Source organism: Erithacus rubecula (genome assembly GCF_903797595.1).
Source record: "Erithacus rubecula genome assembly, chromosome: 2".
NCBI classification, from domain to species: Eukaryota; Metazoa; Chordata; class Aves; order Passeriformes; family Muscicapidae; genus Erithacus; species Erithacus rubecula.
The window spans coordinates 79,048,867-79,076,181 of record NC_136685.1 but is presented as its reverse complement, the minus strand read 5'-3'; the positions used below and the strand labels follow the sequence as shown (position 1 = coordinate 79,076,181).

Here is a 27,315-nt window from a genome sequence, read left to right as displayed (position 1 = left end):
TATCACTTCTACTCTAATTTTTTTCCCTTTGAAGAATAAGAAGTGAAGAAGGTGAAGTCCTTCCTTGGCTAGGCCTACACTGCTACCTAGAACAAAATGGAACCAGTAGATGATACAACTAAGAGGAAACATGGTGCAGTAGAGTGTGTTGAACACACTGAAGCAATGAGCACAAAGACTTGCCCCTCATCTGACCTAGTTCTGTCAAAGATTCACACATGGGGACAGTGGGTGTAGAGGTGACACATGCAGTATCTTCAAAAATTTTGGAAGGCAACACCTCACAGTGAAAGACATTTAAGACCTTGATGGGGAAAGGAAAGCTGGCTGAACTCTAGAAAATTCAGAGAAGATTTCAGAAGGCTGCCCAGACCTATAGGAGTACGATGAAGTAAACAAAACCAAACCTAAAAACAATTATGGGGGAAAGTGACAGAAGGTCACTTGATTTCAAAACAAAACTACCTGATGCTGCAAGTATATTTGAAAGGTGATACAAGAATCCTCTTGGTTTGTTTTTTTGTTTGTTGGGTTTTTTTGTTTGTTTGTTTTGTTTCTTAAGCAGCATGCAAACAATATTATATAAATTCATGATAATTGAAAAAAAAAAAAAAAATCACATTTCTTTTGGATTCAGAATTAGTGCTGTCTGCAGTGTGACAGGTGTAGCATAAAAAGGCACTGTCCCAAAAGAGTTTCCACACAAAATGAACAAAGTATAGCAGAAATGAGGATCAAAGCCACAAAGAAACATTCATCTTTCATTAAAATATTCTAAAATGCAAATATCAATTAGTTCCTACCCACTGTATATCCAGCCATTGGTAGCTTGGTAGGTTCTGCACAAGCAGTGGAACAGTCTGTCCAGAAACGCTGTGGAGTCCATCCTTGGAGCTACACAGAGCATGACTGTGCACATGCCTGAGCAAGCTGCTCTAGCTGACTGTTCTGAGGGGTCATGGACTGGAGGATGCCCAGGTGCTCCCTCCCGCTCCAGCAATTCCATGATCACATCAGAATGGATTTCTGTGATGTTATTTAACAATGATTTTTTTTTTTTCCACACAGTGGATCAGAGAGCGTGCTCTGTATAAAATTAAAACCTTGATAAAAACCTAAAGAGAATACAACCGAGAATGAGGCTTACAAAATATTTTTAAATCAGCTTCGTGGATAGAAGAGGACCTGGGACAATATGACCCAGGAAAATCATTGGTTGTCACTAATGAACAGATTCATGGAGGAAGCTGACAGTGAGGAGCAGCAAAATGAGATTCACAGTCTGGAAATGAAAGCCCCCAAAAAATAATCACCTACTTAAAACTGACAGAACCAAAAGTTAAAAGATATACACAGTCATGGCAGGTGTCTGAGGCAAATCTTAATTCAACACTGTCAACACTCATCTTTAGGATCATAACACTAAATTTCTTCACAGTTCACAGGTAAGCCACTGTGTCTATAACAGGAATGTATCACACAAGAAATAGAAAAGCTCCCCCTACACAGCAGGGGCAGCAATCTTAGGTCAAAAGATATCAGTGACCTTTCTGGAGAAAGAAAGAAGCAGTCTTGATGAGAAACAGACATGAAAGAATTGGGAACTGTGTGATCCACCTCAGTACTCAATTACTAAAACTTAATGGGCTTTGGCTCAGGCTTACAAAATAATTGATCTGACACAAGGGTCTTGCTCAAAACACACCATCAAAAATAACTTCAAAAAGTGTGCTTTACTTTGTTAAACTAATCTCTGAAACCAGAAATTCAAAATGAGAAACCATTTCTTCCTCTGTTAGCTGCTCTTACCAGTAATACCACAGGACCAATTACTTCATGCCCTTATATAACACACATATGTTCCTTTCCACCCCAAAAGAGAAGTTTTGTTTGTTACCTCTTACCGACAGTTATTTTGACAGTTCTTTTCTGAGAGTCCATCCTCATCTTCTCCCATAATATCCACTGCCGAAAATATCAGTGCAACCAGAATTGCAAAGCAGCATACCAGTGCAAAGATCACAATGCATCTTTGCTGGGACTGAAAGAGATTAAGATTAAAAAAAGTTTTAATGGCATGAGCACATTCTAGTCAACGACTTGAGACTCTAAAACTTATATGTAAGATCTCAATTTCTCTGCAGGCCTTACTGCCACAGCTGTCAACATGAAACACACCTCAAGATGAAAACACTATCAAAACTGTCCTTCATGTATCACCTTGAGAAGTACTTTAAATTTCTCAGACACTGTTTAATAATTCACGCCACAAATAATATTCATAATTCAAACTGCTTTCTGTTTGTTCCACAAGGAAAGCATTATGCATTAAAATAATGACTCCTACATTAACTACGTATTTTCTGATTGCGCCTCACAGGTAAACTACACACTTGGGATGGCACTTAAAAGTCTTGTTGTGCTTGGTTGAAATAAAATGTGTCATTGCAAGAAGACTGAAGAGCAAAGTCTTTTTTTCTATTGTGACAAAAAGTATCTGACATTGTCCTATGACTGCCACACACACTTTGGGAACTCCTTGCCCCACAATAACCATAACATAATGAAAACAAATTCACAGATGATAAACGGGATTCAAGGAAACAGTGGGAGACTGTTGCTCAGTATGATAGGTAATGCCTTCCACATCTCAGATTAAATATTAAAACATGGCATAGTGCTACCTTATGAAATCTTGCAGTAACAAATCAGATGCACCTGGTAGTACCCTAGATAAATGTGAAACCTCCTAAGGACAGTCTCAGACATGCAATTTACATGGCTGCATAAACAAAGTATACTCTATTCTGAAACCAAATGTTCAAATCTACTGTGCATTTTTCTACTGAAGCAAATTTAAACAAGACTACACCCATATATAAAAACATCAATGTATAACTTCTATTGCAATAGTTATTTTCTTAATTTTCATTATTGCTCTGTAATTAAGATGTCTCATGGACAAAAATGCCTCATAAAGGAATGGGAAAGTAGGAAAGCATGAAAAATGTAAGGGAAAGAAAACAACATCATGCTTGCAACTGATAACAAATTTCATACTATTTTCATTGTTCCTGATATTTTGTTAAAGAAGCAATAAATTTCAGAATAAAAAGAATATTTTCCCATACACCTGAAGAAAAGGTCTAACTTTTTTTTTAATAAAAAAAATTCCAATACGTCCCAGCTAGTGCACCTCTCAGGAGAACGATGTTCATGTTTCATTTCAGAATAAATCAGATATAAAATTTTATTTCATTCTGTGAAAATACAAAACACGGGAAACAATTTCTTCAGACAAACAGGAAAAACTCATCCAAAATTTAGTGACAAATGTAGCCTTTACCAGTAACACCAAATGTCTGGTTCAGGTTACATGCATATTTTAAATATAATGCATTTTAGACACTTTTACACTTCAAATATATGTTTAAATCTGCATTTCTATTATATTAACTAAAATCTTACAAGAATGCAGCAGAGGAGAATGTTCTACAGCCATAACAAAGCCAAGTCATGAAAGAAATTAATTTAGAAAGTTTTTTTCCTGCTGCTAGGTAAAATCGCAGCAACATTTGAAAAGAGTTGTAAATTACTGCATTGGGTGTCCAGAACTGAGGCTGCACAGTGGGACTTTGGATAAAATTGTTCAACACTGTCTCATTGCCTCATACTACTGGCAAGAAAAATTAAGTGCCAAAGAAAAGTAGGTATTCAAGTCTGGGACACTGCTCTATACCATCTCCTCATCAGGACACTTCAGAGTGCTGTTACAATGCCCACTGTCTTGCAGTTTTCTGCAGTACTGCAACTGTATTCACAGAAAATCTTCAATGCAGGTTCCTCTAAGCACTGAGCACATCACCATGGCAGCAAGACAGCAAACTACTCCCATAACCAGCAAACCAAAAAGATTCTGGGCTTGTTTTCTAGTCCCTAGGAGCAGGGAAAGTGACCCAACAGGGCTGGCAACTACAGGGCTCTTTTTCCTCTCAAATCAGGCTAACTGCTGCCATTCTACATACTGGGACTAGTTTTGAGTTACTCTGGATAAATTTGCAGCACAAGCATCCTGGCTGCCACATAGTGTGAAAGAATTCATGCTATTGCTCCTGGAGTAATTCCCATCTCCATGTTGTGCTGCCATGCAAGCTGCACAACTACAGAGAGTGGTGGGATCACTAGACCAGCAGGGACCCCATCAGCCTTTGAGGCTGTACACAGAGATAGCAGGAGGTGCTTCACTAAAAGGTGGCCACAGTCATAACACACCTCTAGAAACCTCTCAACTTGCTAAAAGCTTGAAGGCCAAATCCATATAAAGTCTACAGAATACAGTAATGCAGTATCATGAGGAGGAGGGGGTGTGGGGGAAAAAAGGCAGCTGCAACAGATGCTTAAGGTTAAATACCAGGAAATCTTAGGGTAGCAATTTCTAGGTACAAATGTTAAAGCAGTATGGAAAGGGGAGGTCAAAATAATTCTGAATGGATCGTCCTGATCCAGCATTAATTTCCATTCCATATTATTTTGGGGAATATATTCAAGGTTTCTTGACTTCTGTTTTGCAGCTGAAAATTGTATGAAGTTTAAATCCCTGTTCTTTCATGCATACAGCTTGTCGAGTTCTGCAGTTTGTGAGTACTGCTTACTGTAAGCAGCACAAGCTTAGTACCATTAATACCACTGCTATTCCACCAGCACTAAAATAAAAACAGAAGCATACAAACCTATTTAACTGCTCTTATTTCCCAGATCCTTTATAATATGCAGTTGTCTTTGACAACTATAGTGAATTAATTATCTCACTTTTTCTTAAGTACCAGCTTAACAGCATAGTTACAATTAGCATAGGGAACCTTTTAAACCAACATTCAAAGCCCCCCTGTGACTGGTAGCTTCTCTTTGAACTAAGGATTGCACAAAATAGTAAATAAAATAAAGCAAAAATTCCAGTTTTGGGATTCACCTAACCCTACATTTTCAGCCACAAGTCTGAAGGGTCAAGTAAAGGTCAGAAAAAAAAATTTCAAGAGAGTAATAAGGAGGATTTTAAAATGTTTCACAGTTCATGTTGAACTGCTGAGTGGTGGGTTTTTCACTGCTTTTAAAACATTAAAAATTATTGTTTACATTAAAATTCATTTTTATACTAGGAAAGAAAGAATAACACCAGCTACTTGCATCAAACAAGTCTTCTGAGCCTATCTTTTCACAACAGTAATAACTCTTTATTTTCACACACTTTTCCGTAATGCTGACAATTTTCAAATAACATTTTCCTAATTGAAACAGATTAGGACCAATCACATCCCTGTTACACCATCCATGCATGCCTCTGTGTGTATCTATGTCCAAGCAATAGCAGGCTTCATCAAAGAATCCAAAATCAAAGAGCTCACACCCCTGACAGACTAGAAGGGATCTGCTGGGCTGCTTTGGGCAGACTGTTTGTTTGATGTTATCTTGCTGCACATCCCCTTGGCAACTGGGATTCCTCCAAGCTTATCAGACCTACCCTTCTGTTTCCTCCAGTAAATGCCTCAGCACTCAAACTTTCAGTCTTCAACCCTTACTTACAGAATACAGGATTGTGAGGGATTTCTAAAACTTATACAGTCCATCTGTCCATACAGTTAATTTTTACAAATATTAATTCTAATAGACATTGGTTTAACCTGTCCTCAAAAATCTAGAGTTGAAAGAGATCCTGTAGTTTTTTCAGGCAACCCCATCCCATATCTATGCACCTGACTGATGCCTAACTTAAGTCTCTTATGCTGCAACAATTCATTTTTTTCTTCCTGTACTCATGAAAAACGATGCATTTCATTCTCTCTTTAACATATTTAAAGGCTGCTATAGATGCTAAGAGGCCCAGAACCAGACCACCTACAAGTTTGACTGTACTGCTGTGCAAGCCCAGAAATTCTGTTGCATGAGACAAAGATTTGTTCAGGGCCCAAGGAAGATTTGGAATGAAACACTTGCAGGAAAATGGACTACCAAAAATGTGAGTAAAAAGTGGGTTTTTTTCACCTGGCTCACCTAGCTTAAACACTACCTAAGTTAAAATAAATCCACCAAAACACTGCATTCTATAAAGCATGGGGATTTTTTCATGCTTTCCTACCTCCAGGGAGAGAGAGAAGAAAAGCCAAAAGCTGCACAATGGGTATTCAGTACAGTACTATTCAGACTAAAGTTTAATCTGGGAAGGACCTGCTTGATTATTTTTAAGAAAAAAGACAGCCTGTGTCAATTAAGCTTATCAAGGCCTGTGATACCCATGCAGAATTGAGAATGTGAGCAAGAAAAAGGCCTCCCTCTTTACAGCACTCACATTGCTCAAAAACTGTTAAGAACACTTCACTGCTCCTGAAGCTTTCAGTTTCTTCACAAACAACAGACATTTCTCTGAGACTGAGATTTTAATCAGGAATTCTTTCTTCCTCCACTGCAATACAAGAATATCCTCTCCCAAAACAGGAGCCATGAAATTGCAATGCTGCATCTACTGATTAAACTGACTACGTAACAAGGAAACATGTCATGGCTTTGAACTTGTGCTTCGTATTTTTATATTTATTTAAAGACAGAAGAAGGCATTGCTTATACACCACACTATGACAGAATTTATATCTGCTTATCAGCACTGCTGAGGCTCTAAGAGGCAGGCCATCACATCTTTGGTCATTTCATTAGTCTGCTCCTTCCTGCAACATATGTGAACACAAGTGTGACAACAAAAGCACTTGTCTGCAACACCTGCAACTGTTCAACAGCCCTTAAAGGCTGTTTATGAGTCAGGTTCTATGGCACACTACAATACACCTGCCAAAGATAGCAAGGAACTCTACTTCAAGAATTAGCAATCATTCCTGGTCCCCCGGTCATGTGTGTTTATTAGAGAAAAGCATTACTATAAGTACTATTTCCCATTAATCTGAAATCTGCATACACTTACGATCTTCACTGCAGCCTTGAATCTCCCAGTTAGTATAATTAATGCAAATCAACACTTAAAATCCTCCTAAAAATAATAGGAAGGAAGAGATTGCTATGGTTATATATTTAAATATATAATATAATATGGAATTATAATATATAATATATAGTTAAATATTTTAAAATTGGCTGGACCTAGTTAGCTTCAGCCTTGGATATTTAAGGTAGTGGCTGAAACTAACAGAGAATTTTAGGACTCACCTCTGAGAACTCACAAGCCTGAGTGAAGTATCAGAAGCCTGGAAAAGGCAAAAGTGTTACCCATATTCAATAAAAAATGGTGATAAGACAGTAGAAGTTGGGAAACAATAAGCTAGTTATTTTAGCTTCAGTCTCTAGAAAATAAGTAGATATCTAGAATGTAAGAAGCTTTGCCATGCAAAAGACACATTGATCAATTCTGATTTCTATCTTTCCTAGTCACAAACCCCATTATCCTGCTGGAGAAGCTGAAAAAGACATATACTCTCACCTTTAATAAAAAATTTCTTACAAACCACAGCAACTATGTCCAGATTATCACAGGAGATGTGTAAAGCTGGTTGAAAAACCACACTCATTGAAAAAATTGGAGGACATTTTAGAATGGATTATGCATTTAGAATGGATTCAGATGATTCTTCTTTGTATCTGTTTTTGTTCCTGTCTCCATTACCAATCTAAATTATGGAGTAGAAACGAAAAGTGCTCATTAAGTTTTCAATCAAAACCAAAGCAGTATAAATTGAAGACTAGATCAAAACTTTAAAATGTTCTTGATTCTTTAGGGAGCATGTCAACAAAAAAAGGTTAAATTTCAATAAAGGAAAGGAACCACAAGCAGGTAGGACCAGCTGCACATATACAGGAACTGAGAAACCACTAGGAAAAATAATAACCAAAAGCTTGGAACAGATTGCTTAGGAAGACACACCACAAAAGGTAGAGTCCATAGTTTGGAGAGAAGAAGACATATAACCAAGGGGTACAATATCTACACATGAACATCAGGTATAGTGAAGGCAGAATTATTCAGCAAGTACTACAATTCCAGAAATAGTGAATGTTTATTGAAACTTCAAGAGTTATGTTTCAAAAAGATAAAGAACTATTTATGAAGATGATATTAAGCATCTGGAATTTGTTGCCATGGGAGGCCACAAAAGCAAACAGCAGCAGGAGATTTAAAAAGAGATTAGACAAAGCTCTCAAAAATACATCCTCATCAGATGCTAGAGAAAACAGGCTGGGATGTGCCCTCTACTAGAGATGATGGAAAACATGCCATTGCCCACTGGTAGGCACACAGTACAGGACTGGACACGCTGTGAGTCCAAGCTGCAGAATGTATTTTCTACATTCTTAAATAGCTCAATTTTTCTGCAGAAGTAATCAAGAGTTACAGCAGAGAAAAACCTGATCACATCACATCATGTCACATTGTGTTGTCTTATATTTCAACATCCTGCTATAATACTTGAACTGCATGAAAGGCAAAAATAACCCTTAGCCTCTACTTCAAGCTGGCATATCTTGTTTACCTTTCAAGACTGAATGCATACAGTTTAAAGCAAAACCAACAGTAAATATTTAGTCCTATAATTACCCACTGAAACAACAGAATCACCAACTAATTTTTCAAACAATACATCCTTTAATGTGTTTTCCAAGCAAACAAGATACACTGTCCAGCAGTCTCCCTGTTTGCCCAGTTCCTTTTGAATCTGTATTTGATTAACATAGAAAGATTAACATAATATAATTATCTCAGAAATTTTAGAATATCCATATGCAGGTAGAGAAAGACACAAGTAAGTGTCTCTGCTAAGAGAGGGACAGTCCAAAGGTTTGCCTTCCAGCACACCCAGGGCTCAGCAACAAGCAGCCTCATGGAACAGGGGTGGGAAGATTCCCTGCCTTGGGAGGCTGTGGGCCCTGAGCTCTGAAGCAGCTGCCTTGGATTCACTGCTCTTTCAACAAACCTTTGATCCAACATGTCAGGCACATAACACATGGACAGGCTGTAAATAGAAAACCAATAAACTACATTGGAAGAAATCCAAGGCTTTAGAGGTTACTTATCTGGACCTGCTCCACACAGGGTTCTATACTGTAGAAAGATATTAACATTCAGAACATGAGGTCTGTAAGAAAAAAGGTTTCCAGCACAAAGGTTTCCACACTGATGCAATTTGTTGACCAAAATCAACATTAAAGGGTGAAAAGTGTGAACATGGTAAAGTGTTCATGTACCATTTTCCTGAAATTCGTGACTTCTAATCATGATATATTGACTCAGTCTTCAGCTTAATGTAAGGGAGTACTGTAATTTGGCAACATTAAAAAAAGGCCATTGTCTACCCTAAAAATAACACTCTATCCAAATCTAGTGTCTCCTGAAAAGAGAAAAAGAAAGAAAAAAGGCATTGAACAATCTAAACCTGGCCTGAACACCAATTTAGAAGACTATTAATACTTTATTAGTACAAAAACCCAATGTGAGTAAGATTTCTATACGTCAATGTCTCTCTGTGCATCTTTAAACCTGGATCCTCTAAGCAAGGACTCCTACCACAGCTAGAATTACAGCATTATTTCACCAGGACAAAACCAAACAAAAAAAGCACCAAAAATTGTCTTACACATACAGTACTTATTTATATATATTGCATCTTTTATATACAGTAAGAGACCTCCTATGCATAACTTCAAAAATCAGGTGAAACCAAACCCAGCAACTGATAACTGATCAAACAAACACTGGTCTATTATTTCCCATCAAAAGCTGGATCCCATAAGGCAGTATTTTGAGAAAGAATGAAATCAGTAATTACATGAAGATGCAAACAATTAATACATTGCAGAAAAGTCCATTTAAAATCAATTATAATCATCAGAGGACAGCTGGCTAGGGGGTATATAGCAGATTATAAAAAGACTGGCCTAGAGTCTAGAATTCCAATTTCTAGCAGAAAATGCTCTTTCAAATTTTCGATCCTTTATGTATCTTTCTGGAGTCTACAACAAGCAAACCAAGCAGTCAGAAAGCCCTACTCTGAATTGTAGGCCTACTTATCTCAACACCTAGTGTAAATTTGATGTTGACAGTCTTAAATCCTAATGAAAAACTGCACCGAAATATCAGAATCTCTAAAAAACAGAATCTTCCATGAACACAAAACAGGGCGTTGCAGTAACTTGCCATATTGCATCAGTCTGTCTCTTACCCACATGGGTTCCACATTTCCTGAAATCAGCAAGCATTTCTAATGCACATCCCTGTTCAGATCAGTTACAAATTTTTGTGTGTGTGTGCCTGTGTGTATATATATATTTTAAATATGTATACTTATACACACAAACGGACATGTAATAATGACATTAACACACAAAATAAATCTGTTTCTAAACCACAAGGCCAAATTAGCAGTAAGCAGTGCAAGTGAAGGCAGACCAGGCTCTACACAGATGAATACACTAATTTACATTACAATTACATTGCATTACAATATTCTAATTTACAAATGGCAATGTCTCTGTTATGTTTAAAATTAACTATAATGTACTTCTGTACGGTTAGTAACTATAGAAAAAAAATCTAGTAATATACTCAGTAAGTAATACAAGACTTGCTGCCAGCACAGCTTCAACTGCAAGTCACTTTATTTCATGAAAGTGTTTATATAATAGTGCTGGTAATAAACTAAGTGAAATTTTAAAGTAACGAAGACATTTTATTCACAGTGTTTGCATACGTCATTTTTGGCACATTAAATGATCATATGTACAGTCTGCTCAAGCTTCATGCACACAGCTTTTGTTTTGCTAAGATGCTTTCAAAATGAGACAAGACCAAAAAAAAAAAGACTAAAAATAAAAAGTTGTGGCTACTGGCACATAGACTCCATCAGGGAGGCTGTTAGATACAAATGTGAGCTCAAGTGCAACTCTGCAGAATTACAAATTCATCACTCTACCTGGAGCATGTGTTGCCTTATCCAAATAACAAGGCAAAATACATTATGTTAAAGCTTTTCAATAAGATTTTAGCATCTAATCCTGTGACTGGAACGGGCCAGGAATGTATCTACCATCAGTTACAGCTTTACCACATTAAGTTCCTATAAAGCAATAATTCTACAATCAAAGGCAGATAATGCAACTGAACCTAGATGTACTAAGGAATTTTGTTACATAAATCACAAATTGCCATTTTTTCCTTCATAAAGTGTAAACAGCAAATTGAGAATATTCCAAATTAATTTTTTTCAAAGTTTGCTTTCACTCATTCTGACAAGATGCACTTAAAGAAAAAGTTCTATTAACTCTGTTATAAATTAACACAAGTTCAGGAAAAGACATTATCTCATATGGGAAGCATTTAATTTTAGCTCATTCTGAATCTTTAACTATACTGCAAGTACATGTTGAACTAATACATTTGCCATCTGGCCAAGAAGTTAATTCCATTGTCAAAGAGAGCACAACCAATGTGACATTCACAATAGGAATTATATTCTACTGTAAAGAGAGATAAAGGAAAACAGAGGCTTATGATCTGCAGCTAATCAGAGATATAAAGGTAAACTAGTTAATTATAGTGATTAAGTGTATCTGATCTATGCTTTCTTTCCTGTGAAAGACTCAAGAGGTAATTTAGGTACCATGGTTTTTATTCTACATAATTCTGTATTTGAATTAAGTGACAGTGTTCATACTATATTTTAAGTAACTCCACGAGATTGAAAATTCCTTTACTGGCTGAGTAATATGCAATATTAAAAGCAAAGTTGGGACTGCCATATTGACTTCAGCTTCCCTGAATCGCAAGAAATGAACAAATATTTGAATATTCACAAATACAATAAATTTATATAAACACAAATATATACCAAGCAGACAAACAAAACAGAACACCAAGAGAAATAAAGACAAGAAACAAACAGCAGCAGGCATTCAAGACCTCCATCTTCTGCTTCCCTTTACCATAATCTCTTTCTGTGTGAGATCTGTTCCAGTGTTCTCAGAGTTCCTCATTGTTGTAGAAGTATTTTTTCTACTCCTAGTGGAGTTGACACATACCATTGTGGGTGGGGAGATAAAGAATCAAGTTAACTGAGCAAAGTAAAAGGATGTTTTCTTTTTCACTATTTCAATTATATTCATCATTTCCCCTTTCCCTGCTTCACCAAAGAGCAAAAAATAAAATTCACTGCTGTCATGGTCTCACTCCAACTAAGAAGCCCCCACTCTATTCTGCCATCTTACACTTCATACAGTGCAGACAAAAGCTGCACAACACAGACACCAGGTATCAGAACCAGCAGAAGATAATGGATATCTTCAGGGGAGAACAAAAAAATCAGCACCAGCAGGATCTTGTTTTGAAGGGTCAAAGAGATTATTTTTCTAGAGAGAGGTTTCTGCAGCAGCAGAGTGAAAACTACTGTACTCTGATTAACTTTTCACCTCTCACTGGAATTACCAGATACCTCTTCCACCAGCAGCAATGCTCCCTGCTGTTTGCCCTTCCTGTGCTGCCTTATCTCCATACTAATAAGGTCAGACTCCTTTTGGTATGTTGAGATGTCAAGGTGTCCTGATTTACAGCATTTGTCAGGTTTTATTTCATAGCCTTGTTTTTCTCTTCTGCTACCTTTGCTTAAAAGGCTTTGTCCGACTCTTTTCTTTGTTTAATATATTACTGTAGTATTCTACTGTATTGGGTTCACTGCCTATTGTTCAATTATCAGGGCAAAATATTTATTTTTATTTTCTTTGTCTGTTTATAGGGCAAATAAATCCTATAAACAGACTAAGAAAATAAAAATCCTGTTTTTAAAAATAATAACCTCCACAACAAGATATATAAGGATAATTTATAAACATCATAACTGACTGGGCAGACATAAAAAATGTTAACTTGGCTTCCTATATTTTCTATTTGCCCTTGAATGTCTTTTGCATCCAAGTAATTGAAAAAGCAGAGTCCAGTTATGTAAAATATTTCACATTACTAGGTGGCAAAAAATCTCTTCCCCTCAACCCACCTTCAAATATCATGACATCTGACTTGAAAATGTCTGGAAGAACTCCTCCTTTGTATTACATAACGTTTAAGTCAACCTATAAATTTATAAGTTATTCAAAAGGAAAACTATGAATGCACATGAATGTACACATTTACATGTGCAGCCATGACCCCAAAAGTCTCAGTTCAATAGGAAAACAATCTTAGAGATTAAATATTATATCCAACATACATAATTGATTATAAATAAATAAATTAAAATATCTATCCAGGAACATAGCTGTTTTCATGAAAACCATATAAAGTTCTGGCCTAGCTGAATGTGTGTCTAATTTTATTATTGATTCAAAGTAGGCAATCACTACAGATTTTTTAAATTATTGCCAACTTGGAATTTTAATCATTCTGTACAATAAAACATGGAATGAAGGTAGAATGAAATTCTGTTGTCTTACTCTCAGTTCTGTAGCAGAGAACCACAACAAAGTAAAAATGAGAGAGATGAAGATGTCTTGAATACAAAACAGCCAGACTGCAATCTGACATGGTGGTGGTACAAATCCCTCAGTGAAGTTTCAGTGCTCCTGAAAGCAGAGGAGGTGTGTTGCACCTCACCAGCAGAGATGATGAAGGACCAGACAGAGTACCAGGAAAAGTGACTGCATGCCAAAGAGTGCCACTCACCATTATCACCTTTCATCCTACTCTGAAGTAAAATATTCTTTCTGGTGCTGGCGTTTTCCCCCCTGCTTCTTTTTTGACAACAAACTTCTTTGGGAATACTTTCACAGGAGGAAAAGAAGCTAAATTATTTGGAGCAAAAGCCTCTTATGGCAGGCTATCAACTGATGAAAATTGTTATGGGAACAGGTTTATCTTACAATACTTTAAAAGCCTTTCCTAAACTGAAAAATAAAGTGCAACCTAAGTTTTCAATGCTGTGTCAGACCATAACACAGTAAAGTATCCAGAGAAAGGTAAAGAGATTTATCTGTGAAATTTCAGTCTCAGGGTGACAATCTCATTCCCAATCTAGAGGTAGTAGCAATAATTAGAAGCTCTCACTTAAAAAATAAACCATTTTGTTAGGTTCTACAAAATTTACACAGACATCTGCATTTATTTTGTCACACTGTCAAAAATGTTCATAAAATAATATTCCAAGAGGTCTCAAAATACGGAAGTTTCCTTATTTCTCAGATAACAGCAAAATGCTAATGAATTTCTAGCAATTTGGAAATAATTGGAGATATGCAGATCTTACACTGTCATATTAATTTGCATTTTAGGTTATCTCCTGAAAGCAGTAGCTGTGTAACACATCCACACTATACTTACAAAAACAAGCTTAGTCCTAATAACTTTTGCATGTGTTGCTCAAGGCTTAAATATATTCCATATGAATAAAAACCAATACAGTGTTTACTGTGTATTCTGGTAAAATGACCTGTGAAATTCAAGTAAAATTGAGTCCATATTTGTTTTCTGAATGTGTAATATTTTAACAAGTATAATTTTAAGGAATGTACATAGATACTCTACTTCTCAAAAACAGCAAACTCAGATAATATAAACTGATAACATTTCCAGATCATTCTGTGTCCCTATGTGTCCCTGTACATACTTGGTGACAAAACAGTGAATGAATGCCACAATTTTTCACATGCAGATTTCCTCTCTATTGGAAATGTAACTCTACTTGCAACACATTTGCTTTTCTTAGCTTCCTAGCTATATATAAAAAAAAATTAGTAACATCTCCAGACTTATAGACACACTAGGTATGTGCCTCTTCCACAGCACATTCAAAATAAAAAAAACTATTCTTACTTCTTTCTGAGATAATATACAACATTTGAACAAGACAAAACAGACTTACTGCAGAAGCTATATGAAAGGCCAAGCATGTGCTCATACTATCAGCTGATTGATACTCCATGTTCATGTCTATGTAGAGATTATTTTTTCATTGCAAGACTTTATTCCTATATTAATCTATTAAGAGATTTCCACAAAAACTGTTACACAGAAAGCCTTGCCTCATAAACTAGAAAAAAGTTTCATTTTTTTGGACAACATACACTGAATGAATTAATGGTAGCCATGCAAATCAATAGCTATCTTTGCTGGCATTTGTAAGAGACATGTATGTGTACACATATATGTCCTGCAGAGCTTCTTTCTGGGCAAATGCCATTGTATATCAAAAGCATGTAAGAGTTCCCAAACTTTCTCAGTGACTGAAACATTGCCAGACACCAAGAGCTACAATGGAAACCCACAAATATTTTTTATCAAAAAATTGCACTTGCAACAGAAGTCAAGTAAGCATTAATATTTAATACAGTTCAGGGGGTCAGCTACAGATAACTTACCATAATTTTTGTAAGTCACCCAGACTACATCCTAAAAAAATTTCACAGATAGAGCTTAATGATCTGGGGGTCAAAATTCCCTTTTCTTGTAGTGGAGAGATATTGGGAAGAGGCACAGATCTCACTACAACCTAACTCTCCAAACATACAGCAGAGATGCCTGGAATATGTATTCTAAATATACAGCAAAGGACAAGATTTGGTAGCAGCTCTGAGCTGAAGACGTGCATGTGCATTCATTACAGGCAGAAATGTCCACAAACGCAGTAAAATATTCTGTCACTAAAAATGGCACTTGCTTTGCAGTAAGCTCACCACACTTGTTGCATTCAGTAGGGAGTCACTGGGGAGAGGGCTGCTCTGCAAGGCTGTCTTTACCTACTAAATAGCAATCATGCTTGCTAGCACAGCCCAAGGGAGATTTAAGTCACAGTTTGAGCCATGATCTATGATACTTTTCCTGTTCCCCATTTTTATACTGATGGCAAACTTCCCATCTGCTCCTGCCTTTCTTGACTACACACCTTTCTTTTGTATTGAATTTGCTATTGGCTTAGATAAAGCCTCTGTGTATAATAATAATTTTGCCAGTGTCTTTAAAAGGAACAAGGCTTAGCTCAACCTTCAGAAAGAATACACTTGGATTTATTTCAAAAGCCAAAAATAAACTTAGAATAAAAATGCGATCAATCTCCTTCAAATAATAAAAATTTAGCCTTTCTTTTTCAGGAGTATTAAAATGCAGACTGTGATCACATAAAAGTCACTCATTCAAACAACCTTTTCAGGGGCAATATGCAATTAATTGTTTAAATTCTTTGCCTTTTCTCCTGTCTATTCTGTCTGCCTATGAAAACTCCAATTTTCTCTATGGCCCTAAATGTACAACACGATACAGATAACAGATACATGCCCAAGCTAAAACTCATCCATGTTATTGAGCACAAATTCTGATTTTGCCAAGGACATAAAACTGTGGCTATGATCTACCACATTCATTTTGCCACGTTCATATCACACAGGCAGGCAGCATACCCATAGCTCAAGCATTCTGTTTACCATGGTTCTCTGCTAAACAAACCTCTTGATCCCATTCTGAGATTACACTAAATATACAAAGAAACACTGTTAGGTATGGTGTAAAGACATCAGCTTGATTTAGACTTTGAATACAAGAAGTTTGATCAAAATTTAATTGATGTTTCAAAGCATCTGGCATTTTATGGAATATTTAGATACTACCCTATTACATCTTTACCCTATGACATATTACCAAGAACAGATTGCAATTTCATTTTCCTTTGCTGCTAAGACTTTTAAACATATTTATAGTTTTCTTTGTCCCCTTCTTCTCTATATTTTTAAGAGACTTTTCCAAAACATGTGGAAATTCTAGATTTTGTTTTCCTATGACAATTTTGCTCCTCTTGGGGAAACATCAAATGGCAAAACAACTCCCTTTCTCTGTTAGGACTGCAAGGCTCAGTTTCTTTCTAAACATTAGCTTTTCACTCAGCTGCTGAGCTCTTTGCTGAGTAAGTAAACAATCTGAACAATAAAGTGTTACAGGAACTTCTTTTTCTTCTGGCAACTGTGTTCTGATATCATACAGGTACTGCTATAATAACCTAACAAAATTCATGGACATGCTTCAAAATTAGTGCTAATGTTAACATGAACAGAATTCAGCTCTTGTTCTTCTTAGTTCTTCCATGACTGAAACTTCTAAAAAGTTACTTAGTAAAGATGAAAACATTTAAATATGTGCCATTCTGATCTATCTTCTTCTTCCATGGCTTTCAGCTCAACCTTTACATTAAAAAAAACCAAACAACAAGAGGTGTACTGGAAGCTAACTAGGTCTGTTATCTCAACTACATATGAATAATAAACTAAGGTAGCTTGCAAAAAGTTATTATAAAGCTTAGCGGTTCTGTTTGAGAAGCATATAAACTGTTTTATTAAACATGAGGGGAAAAATAATTATTTTCCATCAAAGCCACAATAACTCAAACTAAAGAAATTACCTAGCAATTTATAAATTCAATAAATATACTCGTGCTTATCCAGAGATCCCTCCAAGGACATTGCATCTATCTGCTATATCTGCAGAAATTAATTTATTCCCTTTCTGATGTTTTGTAGCTGCGTAAATTGCTTTGTAGATGGCAAGCCTGGCAATTTATCTCTCTGCTATGTAAGAATGGGCTCAGAGACTGTAAATGATTACTTGACTAAAAGCATCTCAAGTTTTTTGGTTTGATGCAAGAATTTTCCTGTACTCTATTCTCTGTTAGACTCTGAAGAACCACAAGCTGAAAGAAAGCATCAGGGTAACCTTGACTGAAATGAAGATCTACACAATTGAGAGAGAAAAGAAACTGTCTGAAGGTTGAAAAAAACTGAAAAAAAAAAATAGAAAAACAAGAAACTGAAAAAAATGCAGTCAGCTTCTCACTTTAGCTTAGTTAAGCACAGGACTGAACACAGCATGTGGTCCAACAGTTGTTTAAAAATCTAACTCATGATTTGGATGGCACTCTTTCTAAAGAGCAAGCCCTTTCTCCTCTCCAGCCCCTATGCTGAGCTGCCATAAAGCTCACAGGGCTACTTCAAGGAGAGCATCTAATGTACAAACTAAGCCACTCTGCTGTGGTAAGACAGGGGAAGAGAATAGCCCTGTCCCAGCATTATTCAAAGAGCTGGAATGTCTACGGGGCAACACCAAAAAGCCATCAAAGTGAATTAATGCTCACTAGGATGGTGGCATTCCAAAGGCAGTTTAGGATAATGAAGTCATTTAAGGCCATCTTTCTGAACACTAACCTTGGCTTATTGTACAAGGTGTTTAAAACTGACATGGGAGGTAGTGGGCTGTCTGTAAGAGCCAGTGCTCCTAAGAAAAAAATTGAAAAATCTTTTTTATTTATTTCTCCAATATACACACACAGCCAAAATAATCAAGAATGTGGTTCCCTTATGCAATATTACAGGTTTCAAACCATTCTTTTCAGCCTCTCTAACAGAACAATGCTCTGTGGTTTAGAATGAGACAGGTCTATGGAATGAGGAGAAAAGAAAAGGATGACAAAAGTTGGAGCTCACTAACTACAGTGATAAGCAACTTAAAGAACCATTTTTAGAAAAGTGAAAACATGAATACTACAAAAATATTACTGGTATATGTTGCTAAATTTCCCTGAAAATGATATAGTGACTTGCAGGCAAAACTAGCAACTGACCTAAAGCCATATGCTTGTATTGCCAAGGATGCCCAGAATGAGGGGAAGGCTTCAGCACTATCACAGTAATTACCGTAACTGTGCTCACTCTCCACGGCCTTGATGCTGGAGCACAGAGCATAACAAAGAAAAAAAAATCCTGTCATGGTGCATCTGATATTCAAAGAATTCTTCCATAAAGAAGCTATCCTCAAATTACTTTTATCCGTTTCCCCCTGTTTATCTGTGTTTGGTATACCTTTATAAATATACCTTTGGAAGGCATACCTTCATAAGTGTCTAGCATACCCAAGGAATAAATTCCAATCTTTTCATATAACAATCAAAGTAGATTTTGCTATTTCTTCTGCAATATTATTATCTTTTTGCTACCACTCACTGATTTTCCCTCAATTTCAGCAAGTTCTCTGTCTCATCTCTGAAAAGCTATCTTTGCACAGGAGAATAAAGATGCACTGAGGCTTTGTAGCATGCCTCAACACTTTCTATCAAATAGCCAGAAAGGCTTTAGTATGTTCTACAAAAATCTTTTGGCTGCTGTCAGAAGTGTCAGAAAACAACATCAAAGTCCCCTGAGAATACAGGATGGTGCCAAAATAGGAAGAGTAGCATAAGCAATTTCCATCTACTGTTTTAGATTGCCATTTTTAATAAACACCTAGAACTTCCAATAGTTTCAGAATGTCCCAGTCCATTACCACAGCTCTTATGGTTCTTATTTAGACTTATTCTACCTAAAATAACATATAAAAACCTATGCAGCTGTGACACCTAATTCCAAAATACCAGTCCAATATTGAAACCATCCATGCTACTTATTGTGCAGAAAAATGCACATGACATTTCTGATTTTACTTGTCTCAAAATTATTTTTAAACTATAACCACCTACGAGCAAGATGACAGACTAAGCGTGTAAACTTATGGAAACATCAGCTTAGTGTCTAGAGGTCAAAAAGGCAAGCTGAACTTACTGGAAAGGAAGCAGAACACCAACGAAAATTTCATCACATTGTGAATTTTTATACATTTGTGGATCCAAAGCCTGAAAATCACAAAGTTCTGGTTCACTCATTTCAAAAATCACAAAACAACTGGAAGAGGTAAAGAAAAAGGTAAACAAAACAATCAAAGCATAGAATGTTTCTATATAAAGAAAGATTAAACAAACTGGTAATCTTCAGCTTGGAAAAAGACACATCTAACAGAGGAATGTGACAGAACTATAAATTCATAAGCAGCATGGAAAAGATGACTATGAAACAGTTATTCACTGTCTCTTCTAATAAAAACATTAGAGGGCATTAAATTAATTATGTTGGCAAGTTTGAATGAACAAATAAAAAGGGGTACTCCAGGCATTGTTAAGCTATAGAACCCCATCCCATGAGACACATAGGTAATAGAAGCTTACATGTATTGAAAGTGGGTATCTTTGGATTTTCTTCTTGGAGAAAAGCCCTGGGAGCTAAAGAGAAAATATGCCAGCTCCAAGAACTAGAAATTACATGTTTGGGTCTATATTCTGCTCACTTTGCCAGGGTCCTGTCAAAGATAGGATACAAGGCTGGTCAGCTGTCTGGCCTGAACAATACAGGTACTCTTGAGGTCCTTGGTACTCCTTTCCTGGAGAACAACTCTGGCTAAACACTCCAAGACTGTATTTCAGGGCAGTACTGTTGTAAATCACACTGCCTGCTCAATATTAAAAACATGGTCACATATGGCAAAAAAATACAAACACTGAATTTTCTAGAATTTGAGTTCAACAGCTTCAAGGAAAATAACAGAACATTACAGGTCCCAGCCAGACCCCATGGCTCCTCCGGCCATGTTCCAGGCTCATGTCAGCTCATCACAACTTTTAGGGACAAGCCTTGCATGCACAAGGAGGAGGTTATTGCACTGCACACAGGCTGTCATGGGTGACAGTGAGGTCCCAGCTGCTCCTGTTTAGGGATCCAGAGTTCTCACTGCTGAGTGATGACATGTAAGCTGTCCTAACGTTTTAAGTTTTTTTCTAATTCTGTACTCATTTGCCTTAAACACATCAATGAAGCCACATCTTTCTATGCCCTAAGATTGCAATAATGGCAAAAAAAAAAGTTTATTTGAACTCTCTTGCATTTACCACAATTTCAGAGTGTTCATTAGGTATCAGTGTGTTAAACTTTTTATAAGCCTGAAGTCTCACTGACCAGGAGGCTTTCTTGGAAGTGTCTTCTCCTAACCTCTAGCATATCTATTCTGAAGAACATTTCCAAGATTACTTTCTTCCTGCACATCATTGCACCATGAATATTAGCTTTCATTTGTCAGCTTTATCCAGTCACCATTACAATTTAGATGCATTACTTGCACAAAAAATTAAAACTTTGTGATGATCAGTAAATTTTACTCACAACATAGGAAAAGAAGGAAGACAGAGAAACTCCTTTACATAAATCTGTCAAAATTTAAGTGTATTTAATTTATATCAAGTGCTGTATGGGTTCATCAAAGTTTATGACTTCAATAAAAACAACAGCAATTGCTACATACAAACAACACCAACATAAATTGAACAAACTGGCTCAAATGTGAAAACATAAAGCTAGAATTCACACTGTCTGATGTAATGCAAACAACATCTGATAATATCTATCAAAGAAGGAATGCTATTTATCTAAATCCAGCTACTAATGTGTTAGTCCTAGCCTTCAGAGGAGGACACTTTTTCTTTATTATTGTACGAGACCTTGGAGCTTCCCAGTGCCACACACTGCCATGTGCTCTGTGACAAAACTCAGCTTCCAGATAGCAAATACATTAGATTTGTGAAGACAGCAGACTGATTTTCTCCTTGCTTTCTACTATAAGAATTAAGTTTATCAAGAAAAAGCAATGCTTGTCCACCATAAGAACAGCTCTTATGTCTATGGATTTATGTGATGTCATATATGAACCTCTCACATAGACACAAGCAGCAATGCAAATAAGTCTCAATAACTCAATACACAAAAGTACTGTGTACTTTGGCTGTACAGCCTGGTGTTCTTTCCCAAATAATAACAGAAGATAAATTAATTTTGGCAGTAGCTCACAGCCACCTGAGAAGTCTCTCTTATCTCTACTTTGTTTGTAACACACATTTTACTAATTCAGTTTTTGCTCATTTTGAATAGATTCTGATTACAATAAGCAGAAGAGATACTCATCCCTACTGGGGAAAAAAAGTTAAAAGGATAGGTTTCAAGCTCCTTAAATTAGTATAATTATGAAAGGCTTGTAAATATCTCAGCAAATAGGACAAAGCATACACTCAATGTCAGTGGGCAAAGCAAGTTTCACTGAATCTAATGGAACTGGCACAAAATTCACAATGTTGATATCATTAAAGTGAATGAAAAAGATCTTCCAGTCCCATTGGAAACTTGACAAGGCTGTAATTGATCCAAGTTTCTACTAAACAGAATTAGCAACAAATAAACCACCTAGGGAAGACTGTCATCACCATCCTATGGCTTCACAAAATGTGTCTGCTGGTGGTTGACCAACATAGAGGAGAAATAAATACAGGCAATCCATTGCAGCTGAGAAATTTCTGGCTATTTCTTAAGTCAGTCTCAACAAAGTAAAGAAGATATTCTAGACTCTGCATTTTTTCAGCACTCTCATGCTCTAAATCTAGTATCTTTCTCCCTTGTTTCAGGTATGAGGGGTATTTACAGTAGGCAAACCACTCAGCAGTAAAAATATACAATTTACATCAATTCTGTGAATAATTCAGAGCTTATCTGGCCACAATTTTAGAATCAGAGAAGTAGGTATGTAAAAAATGAAGTGATTTAAACAGGAAAAAAATAACAACAAAAAAATACCAAATTTAAATTCAAAAATTAGTTGCACACACACAAGAAAGGTTTATTAGGTTTCAAAAATAAAATTTTTTAGTGTTATGAAGCAGAATCTCAATTCTAGTTTATAAATACATTCTAATGTGTCCACAACAGAACCATATTCTTTATACCTTCAAATGCAAACCCACTCTGTAGTTCTTTTCTGGATTACAGGTTTCTAAAACTTAAGAACAATACATAAGCATCAAGACAGCAAAGCATAGTGCTCTTTCCCTTCTAAAATATTGATTCTTCAGGTGGGAATTATATATTCTAATCCAATTGATGAGTGAGATGTTTACCATTTTCTCCTATGCACTGTCACTACTTCTCTTCATTCAAAGGAGAGCAGCATGTACCAGACCAATGCTGAAAGCAGTTAGAGATATAAATGCACTATGAATTTCTTACAGTAACATTAAAAGCAGCAATGAATCTTGGATTTAGATGCTGAGAAGGTTCATTAGTTTAGAGCACCAGTAATATAAGCATCTTTGTTTTGCAGTCTGCAGAAGGAAAGCCAGTAGAATTTCCATCTGTTTCTCAGACTGCAAGCACAGTCTGACACAAAAAGCTATGAGAAATGATTCTGTAAGTCAAAACAGCAATCACAGAACAAAGTACCCCAAGTGACTTTCATGACCAGAGAGTAAATTCCAGTGTTTTCTTTTGTGCTTTGCATACTGTCATTTTCTTTTATGCTTAGCAATACTCTCGTCTTTACAAGCCAAATCACAGATTCCTTGCCAAATCGAAGTCTGCAAAACTCTCCCTCACAGCAGACAATGCCTTTCACCCCAGAAGTCCAAACTTCATGGTTAGTTTTCAAGCAAGCAGCTCCTGGAATTGGTTCATTACAAGTGATGACATTGGCTGAAGGAAAAGGCTATTTAGTCTTGGCCATGGCAGCAACATGAGTCTGGACTGGATCATTTCAGCTGCTTTGAGTAGAGATGGTCTTGATAAATTCCTGGATAACCTCTTGTTCAACTATAGTGATTATGAAGTATTGTAGCTATTTATGCCAGATGCTTTATTTTGGATGATGTAAATGGCCCTTCTGTATTTCCATTTTCAGTCATAGTAGAGAAAGATTTCTGAAATTAAAAGATGTCATGGATGTGTTTCATTCTTAATGCCTTGCTATTTTTGTTGAAACATTTGCGAATTCACATTGATCACTGAAGAACAGCAGTATGATTCTGTCAGTGACCTTTCATGATTTTCAGACTACTAGCTAAATGAACCAGGAGGCCTATAAACCACTTGGAAATCAAATACACATTCCTGTGTTGAAAAGACTGTCTCTTGGGTGATTTTTCTAGAAGCTCCATGTGATTCGCAGCTATCATGATTTATCTCATGCATGTATCTCAAAAACAAGTCATCACCAAGACAAACTGAAGTAATGAACTGTATGTGCTAAGATCAGCATTCTTAAAGGGAAACACAAGATGAAGTCTTAATAATCAAGAGTAAATTCCATATTTCCCACTTCCACACAAATATCATTCCAGGACTTTTTGTTGAAGGTTCATCAGAACTCATAGCTCTTTGAAATTCCTTTTGTCTTGAGCAAGGAAAACCCTGTTCAGTTCACACAATCATCTGTGTTCAGCACTAACTGCAACACAGGGGGATTGAGTTTGTGATCTTGACAATAGCTTACCCACTACACATGGGTTTTCCAAAGCTTAAGCTCATCCATTTTTTCAGCTGCCTGTTTTCTGTGCTAGAAGGCAAATACAGGCCATTTTTCCTGACGACACTTGCACGTTTTGGTGCAAAGACTTGATTGTAAAAAACCCTACTTCCTCCCTACTTCCCCCCGTCTCCACTCCCCCAAGAAAAGTTGTAGCACACTGACAAAACAGCATGTGGAAGTTTGGACTGCCACTGTCTAGGGAGCACATATTCCGTGGGCAGGCAGACTATTTCATTTGCCAGAGCTGTCAAGCCAGCCCTTTCTACAAACACTAGCTTAAGACAAAAGAAAAGAAAAATTGTAACAAAATGTTTTAAAAGCTACATGCAGAGGGCTGAATCAAAGGCATAGTAATTAAGAAGTTTCCTGGGTAACGATGGGGCAAACTGATCAAGTCTGCCTGCTTAAAATTAGATTCTTACAAGTCTGCATTTAGACATTCAAGAGTTGCACAACTTCCAAGTGTTGAGTGGCAGCTGTTTTGATTAACTTCACCTCTAGCAAAGTAAGCAAGTCAGTCCAGTTTTGGAAACATTCAGTCAGTATGATTCTTACTCTTCTCTATTTGTGACTTCAACACAAAGTAGAAAAAGGGCTTGATTTGCCAACATGTCAGCTGAACAATCTGAAAAATGTAATACTCTCAATTCAAGCATTAAGACTAGAGATCTGCCTACCTAAACACAGGTATGAATCCAGTCCATGTAAGAAAGAGAGTATATCACATGAAAGGACAGCTTAAAATCCAATTGTCTGATTTAGAGGTGAAATTCGCAGCAGAAGTCCAAAAATAAAGCTTGGAAAATTTCCTTTACCATCCCCCTCATTAGGTATCTGCATTTCATGAAAGGGGCAATGGGGAAATAACACAGGTGAACAGGTTAATGCTGTACATAAACACACTGAAATATTCTCCTCTCCATGAGGGATTTCCTGCCTTGCAAGCCTCCTATGAGTGCTCCACATGCTTTATCAGTCCTTTTGCCTTCTGGCAGTAAGTATTAGCAAGCATGAGATCTCTGTAATGAACTGTGCAGTGAGGATTTGAAGAATTACTTAGAAATTTTATTCACATGAAAATGAAATGCACACCCTAGCAGATGGGAGATTGTGAAAGACGGTTTGGACTATCTAAATCATTTTTATTTCAGGAATAGATAAGCTCTTGTGCAGTTTTCTAAACCAAGGAATCAGACATCTGGAGATCTTATTGTCATAGCCTAAAACCTTATTTTTATACTAGTTTTTTGCATCTTTCAGTGTGAGGGAGGCTGTGAGCATGGGAAAAAAAATGGTATTAGCTGGCTAATCAGTAAATTCACATTACGAACAAAACCAGTTACACATGGTTTTCTCTAGTTTGTACAACAATACCAGCCAGATTCTGGAATAACTTAATGAAACAACTGGTCTCCTGCTATGTATGGATTTGGGCAGGTGGTTTAAACCTGGATAAAAAGGGAAATGAGGAGTTCATTCCCTTTATTTCTCTATGAGAGAAAATACACATGCTAAAAATGAAAAAAAAAAAAAGTGACAGGTGGCAAAGAGGCATTTGAATTACGTTCCAACTCCTTAAAGAATTGAGCCATGGGAATTCTCATCTTTCAAAATAATTTGAAATGCTCAGAATGTTATTCTCTGTGGTGTTTCCTGGAAGGTTTGGGGTTTTTTTCACTAATTTAAGCAAGAACAAACAACACTGAATTTTAATTAACTATCAGGTACATCAGTTTCTATTCCAAACCTCCTCCGGGAAACAACTATTTTAGAATTTAACATAGAAGGGTGTTTATAACAAAAAAGAATATGCTTCTTACTGCAGGCTAGTGAATGCCAGGCTCTAAAGATAGTAAAAATCTTAAGTCAAGCATGGTCTTCTGCTACATCTATTTCCTTAGACTTCACTGTCCATTCAGAAATTGTGCTTTTGATTTAAAAAGAATACATTTGCATTTACACAAGACAGTCTGAGAGTAGAGACTCTGGAGAAAATATACGTCACTACTGAAAACAGAAGAGATTCTGCAAGTTTGCCATATTCAGCTGAGGGTCTCACTTTGACCATTAAAACCAACAGCACTGACTTTTTTTTAAGGTGAGATGGTTACATAGGTTTAGGTTTTGAAACCTCTTAACAGCTGAAAAAAAATCAGCTCCATGGTTTTGGTCAGGATTCTTCCTTGAAATTAATGCTGCCTCAATGTAACATCTTTCAATGAACCTCCCCCAAAGGTTAACTGCTGTGCCAATTACTTTCCACCATACTCTTTCCACAGCAGTTCTTAGATCAGGTCTAACCCAAGAACCCAAAATATTCCACAGTAAACTCTTAGTGAAGCAGAAGATGCCCCAGCCAGGGGCTCAGGCAGGATCAGGGGAGTGAGTGCCAGCCTTGGCCCTGACACCCTGTCAGAGCTCCTAGCTGAGGGCCAATGCATCACACAACATCCTCAGGAGACTCCAGCTCCTCATGCCAAGGATTTATTTGGGCAACACTAAAAGCACAGCCCTCAACATGTATTTTTGACCATGAGTTTCCAGGTGTAGATAAGCCGTCCATTCTTACAAACCAATGTTACCACACACACTGCTTACAGCTTTGTTTGGAGACAGCTAAAACAAAATCCACTGAAGCCTTTTTCTTCTCACAGAAAATGAAGAAGTAGTGAAGAGGAGGAGGGGAACTGGAACACCTTTTTTTGCCTGCTTAGGATTTGATTAATCCCTGAAAATTCTCAACACACGATACCCAGAAGTAAGCACTTGCAAGATTTTGCCCTAAGCAACTGACTCTGCTTTCATTTCTTATGTCTGAGTTACTGCTGAGTTACTTTCTAAGTAGGAGAGTAATTAGCAGCAGGTGAATTAATATCATCACCTCTTCTGGATACCTTTAAACAAACATGGGTATGATCCACAGCAGTGGCAATTATGCTCATAATTAAAAAAATATTAAACAGACAAGAAAACCTATGACTTCGGAAAATTTCCATAGTTTCACACTTCTGCAAGAGCAAAGAATTTAATAATTGTTTAATATCAAACAAATGTTTACAATAGTGGCCTGCATTAGGGCTGTATTAAAATTCCACTGT

The 27,315-nt window shown here is 36.7% G+C and overlaps 1 protein-coding gene across 3 annotated transcripts in view; it reads right to left on the bottom strand.

Moving 5' to 3' along the window:
• Positions 1–27,315, bottom strand: part of PLD5 (phospholipase D family member 5) — a 158,943-nt gene that overhangs the window by 94,328 nt on the left and 37,300 nt on the right. For all 3 annotated transcript variants that reach the window (XR_013773437.1, XM_079298893.1, XM_079298894.1), the window contains exon 2: positions 1,905–2,041. Coding sequence is in view for 2 of the 3 variants with exons in the window: in XM_079298893.1 (XP_079155019.1) it covers positions 1,905–2,041 (137 nt within the window). In the remaining variant the exon portion in view is untranslated. The remainder of the gene's footprint in view (positions 1–1,904; positions 2,042–27,315) is intronic.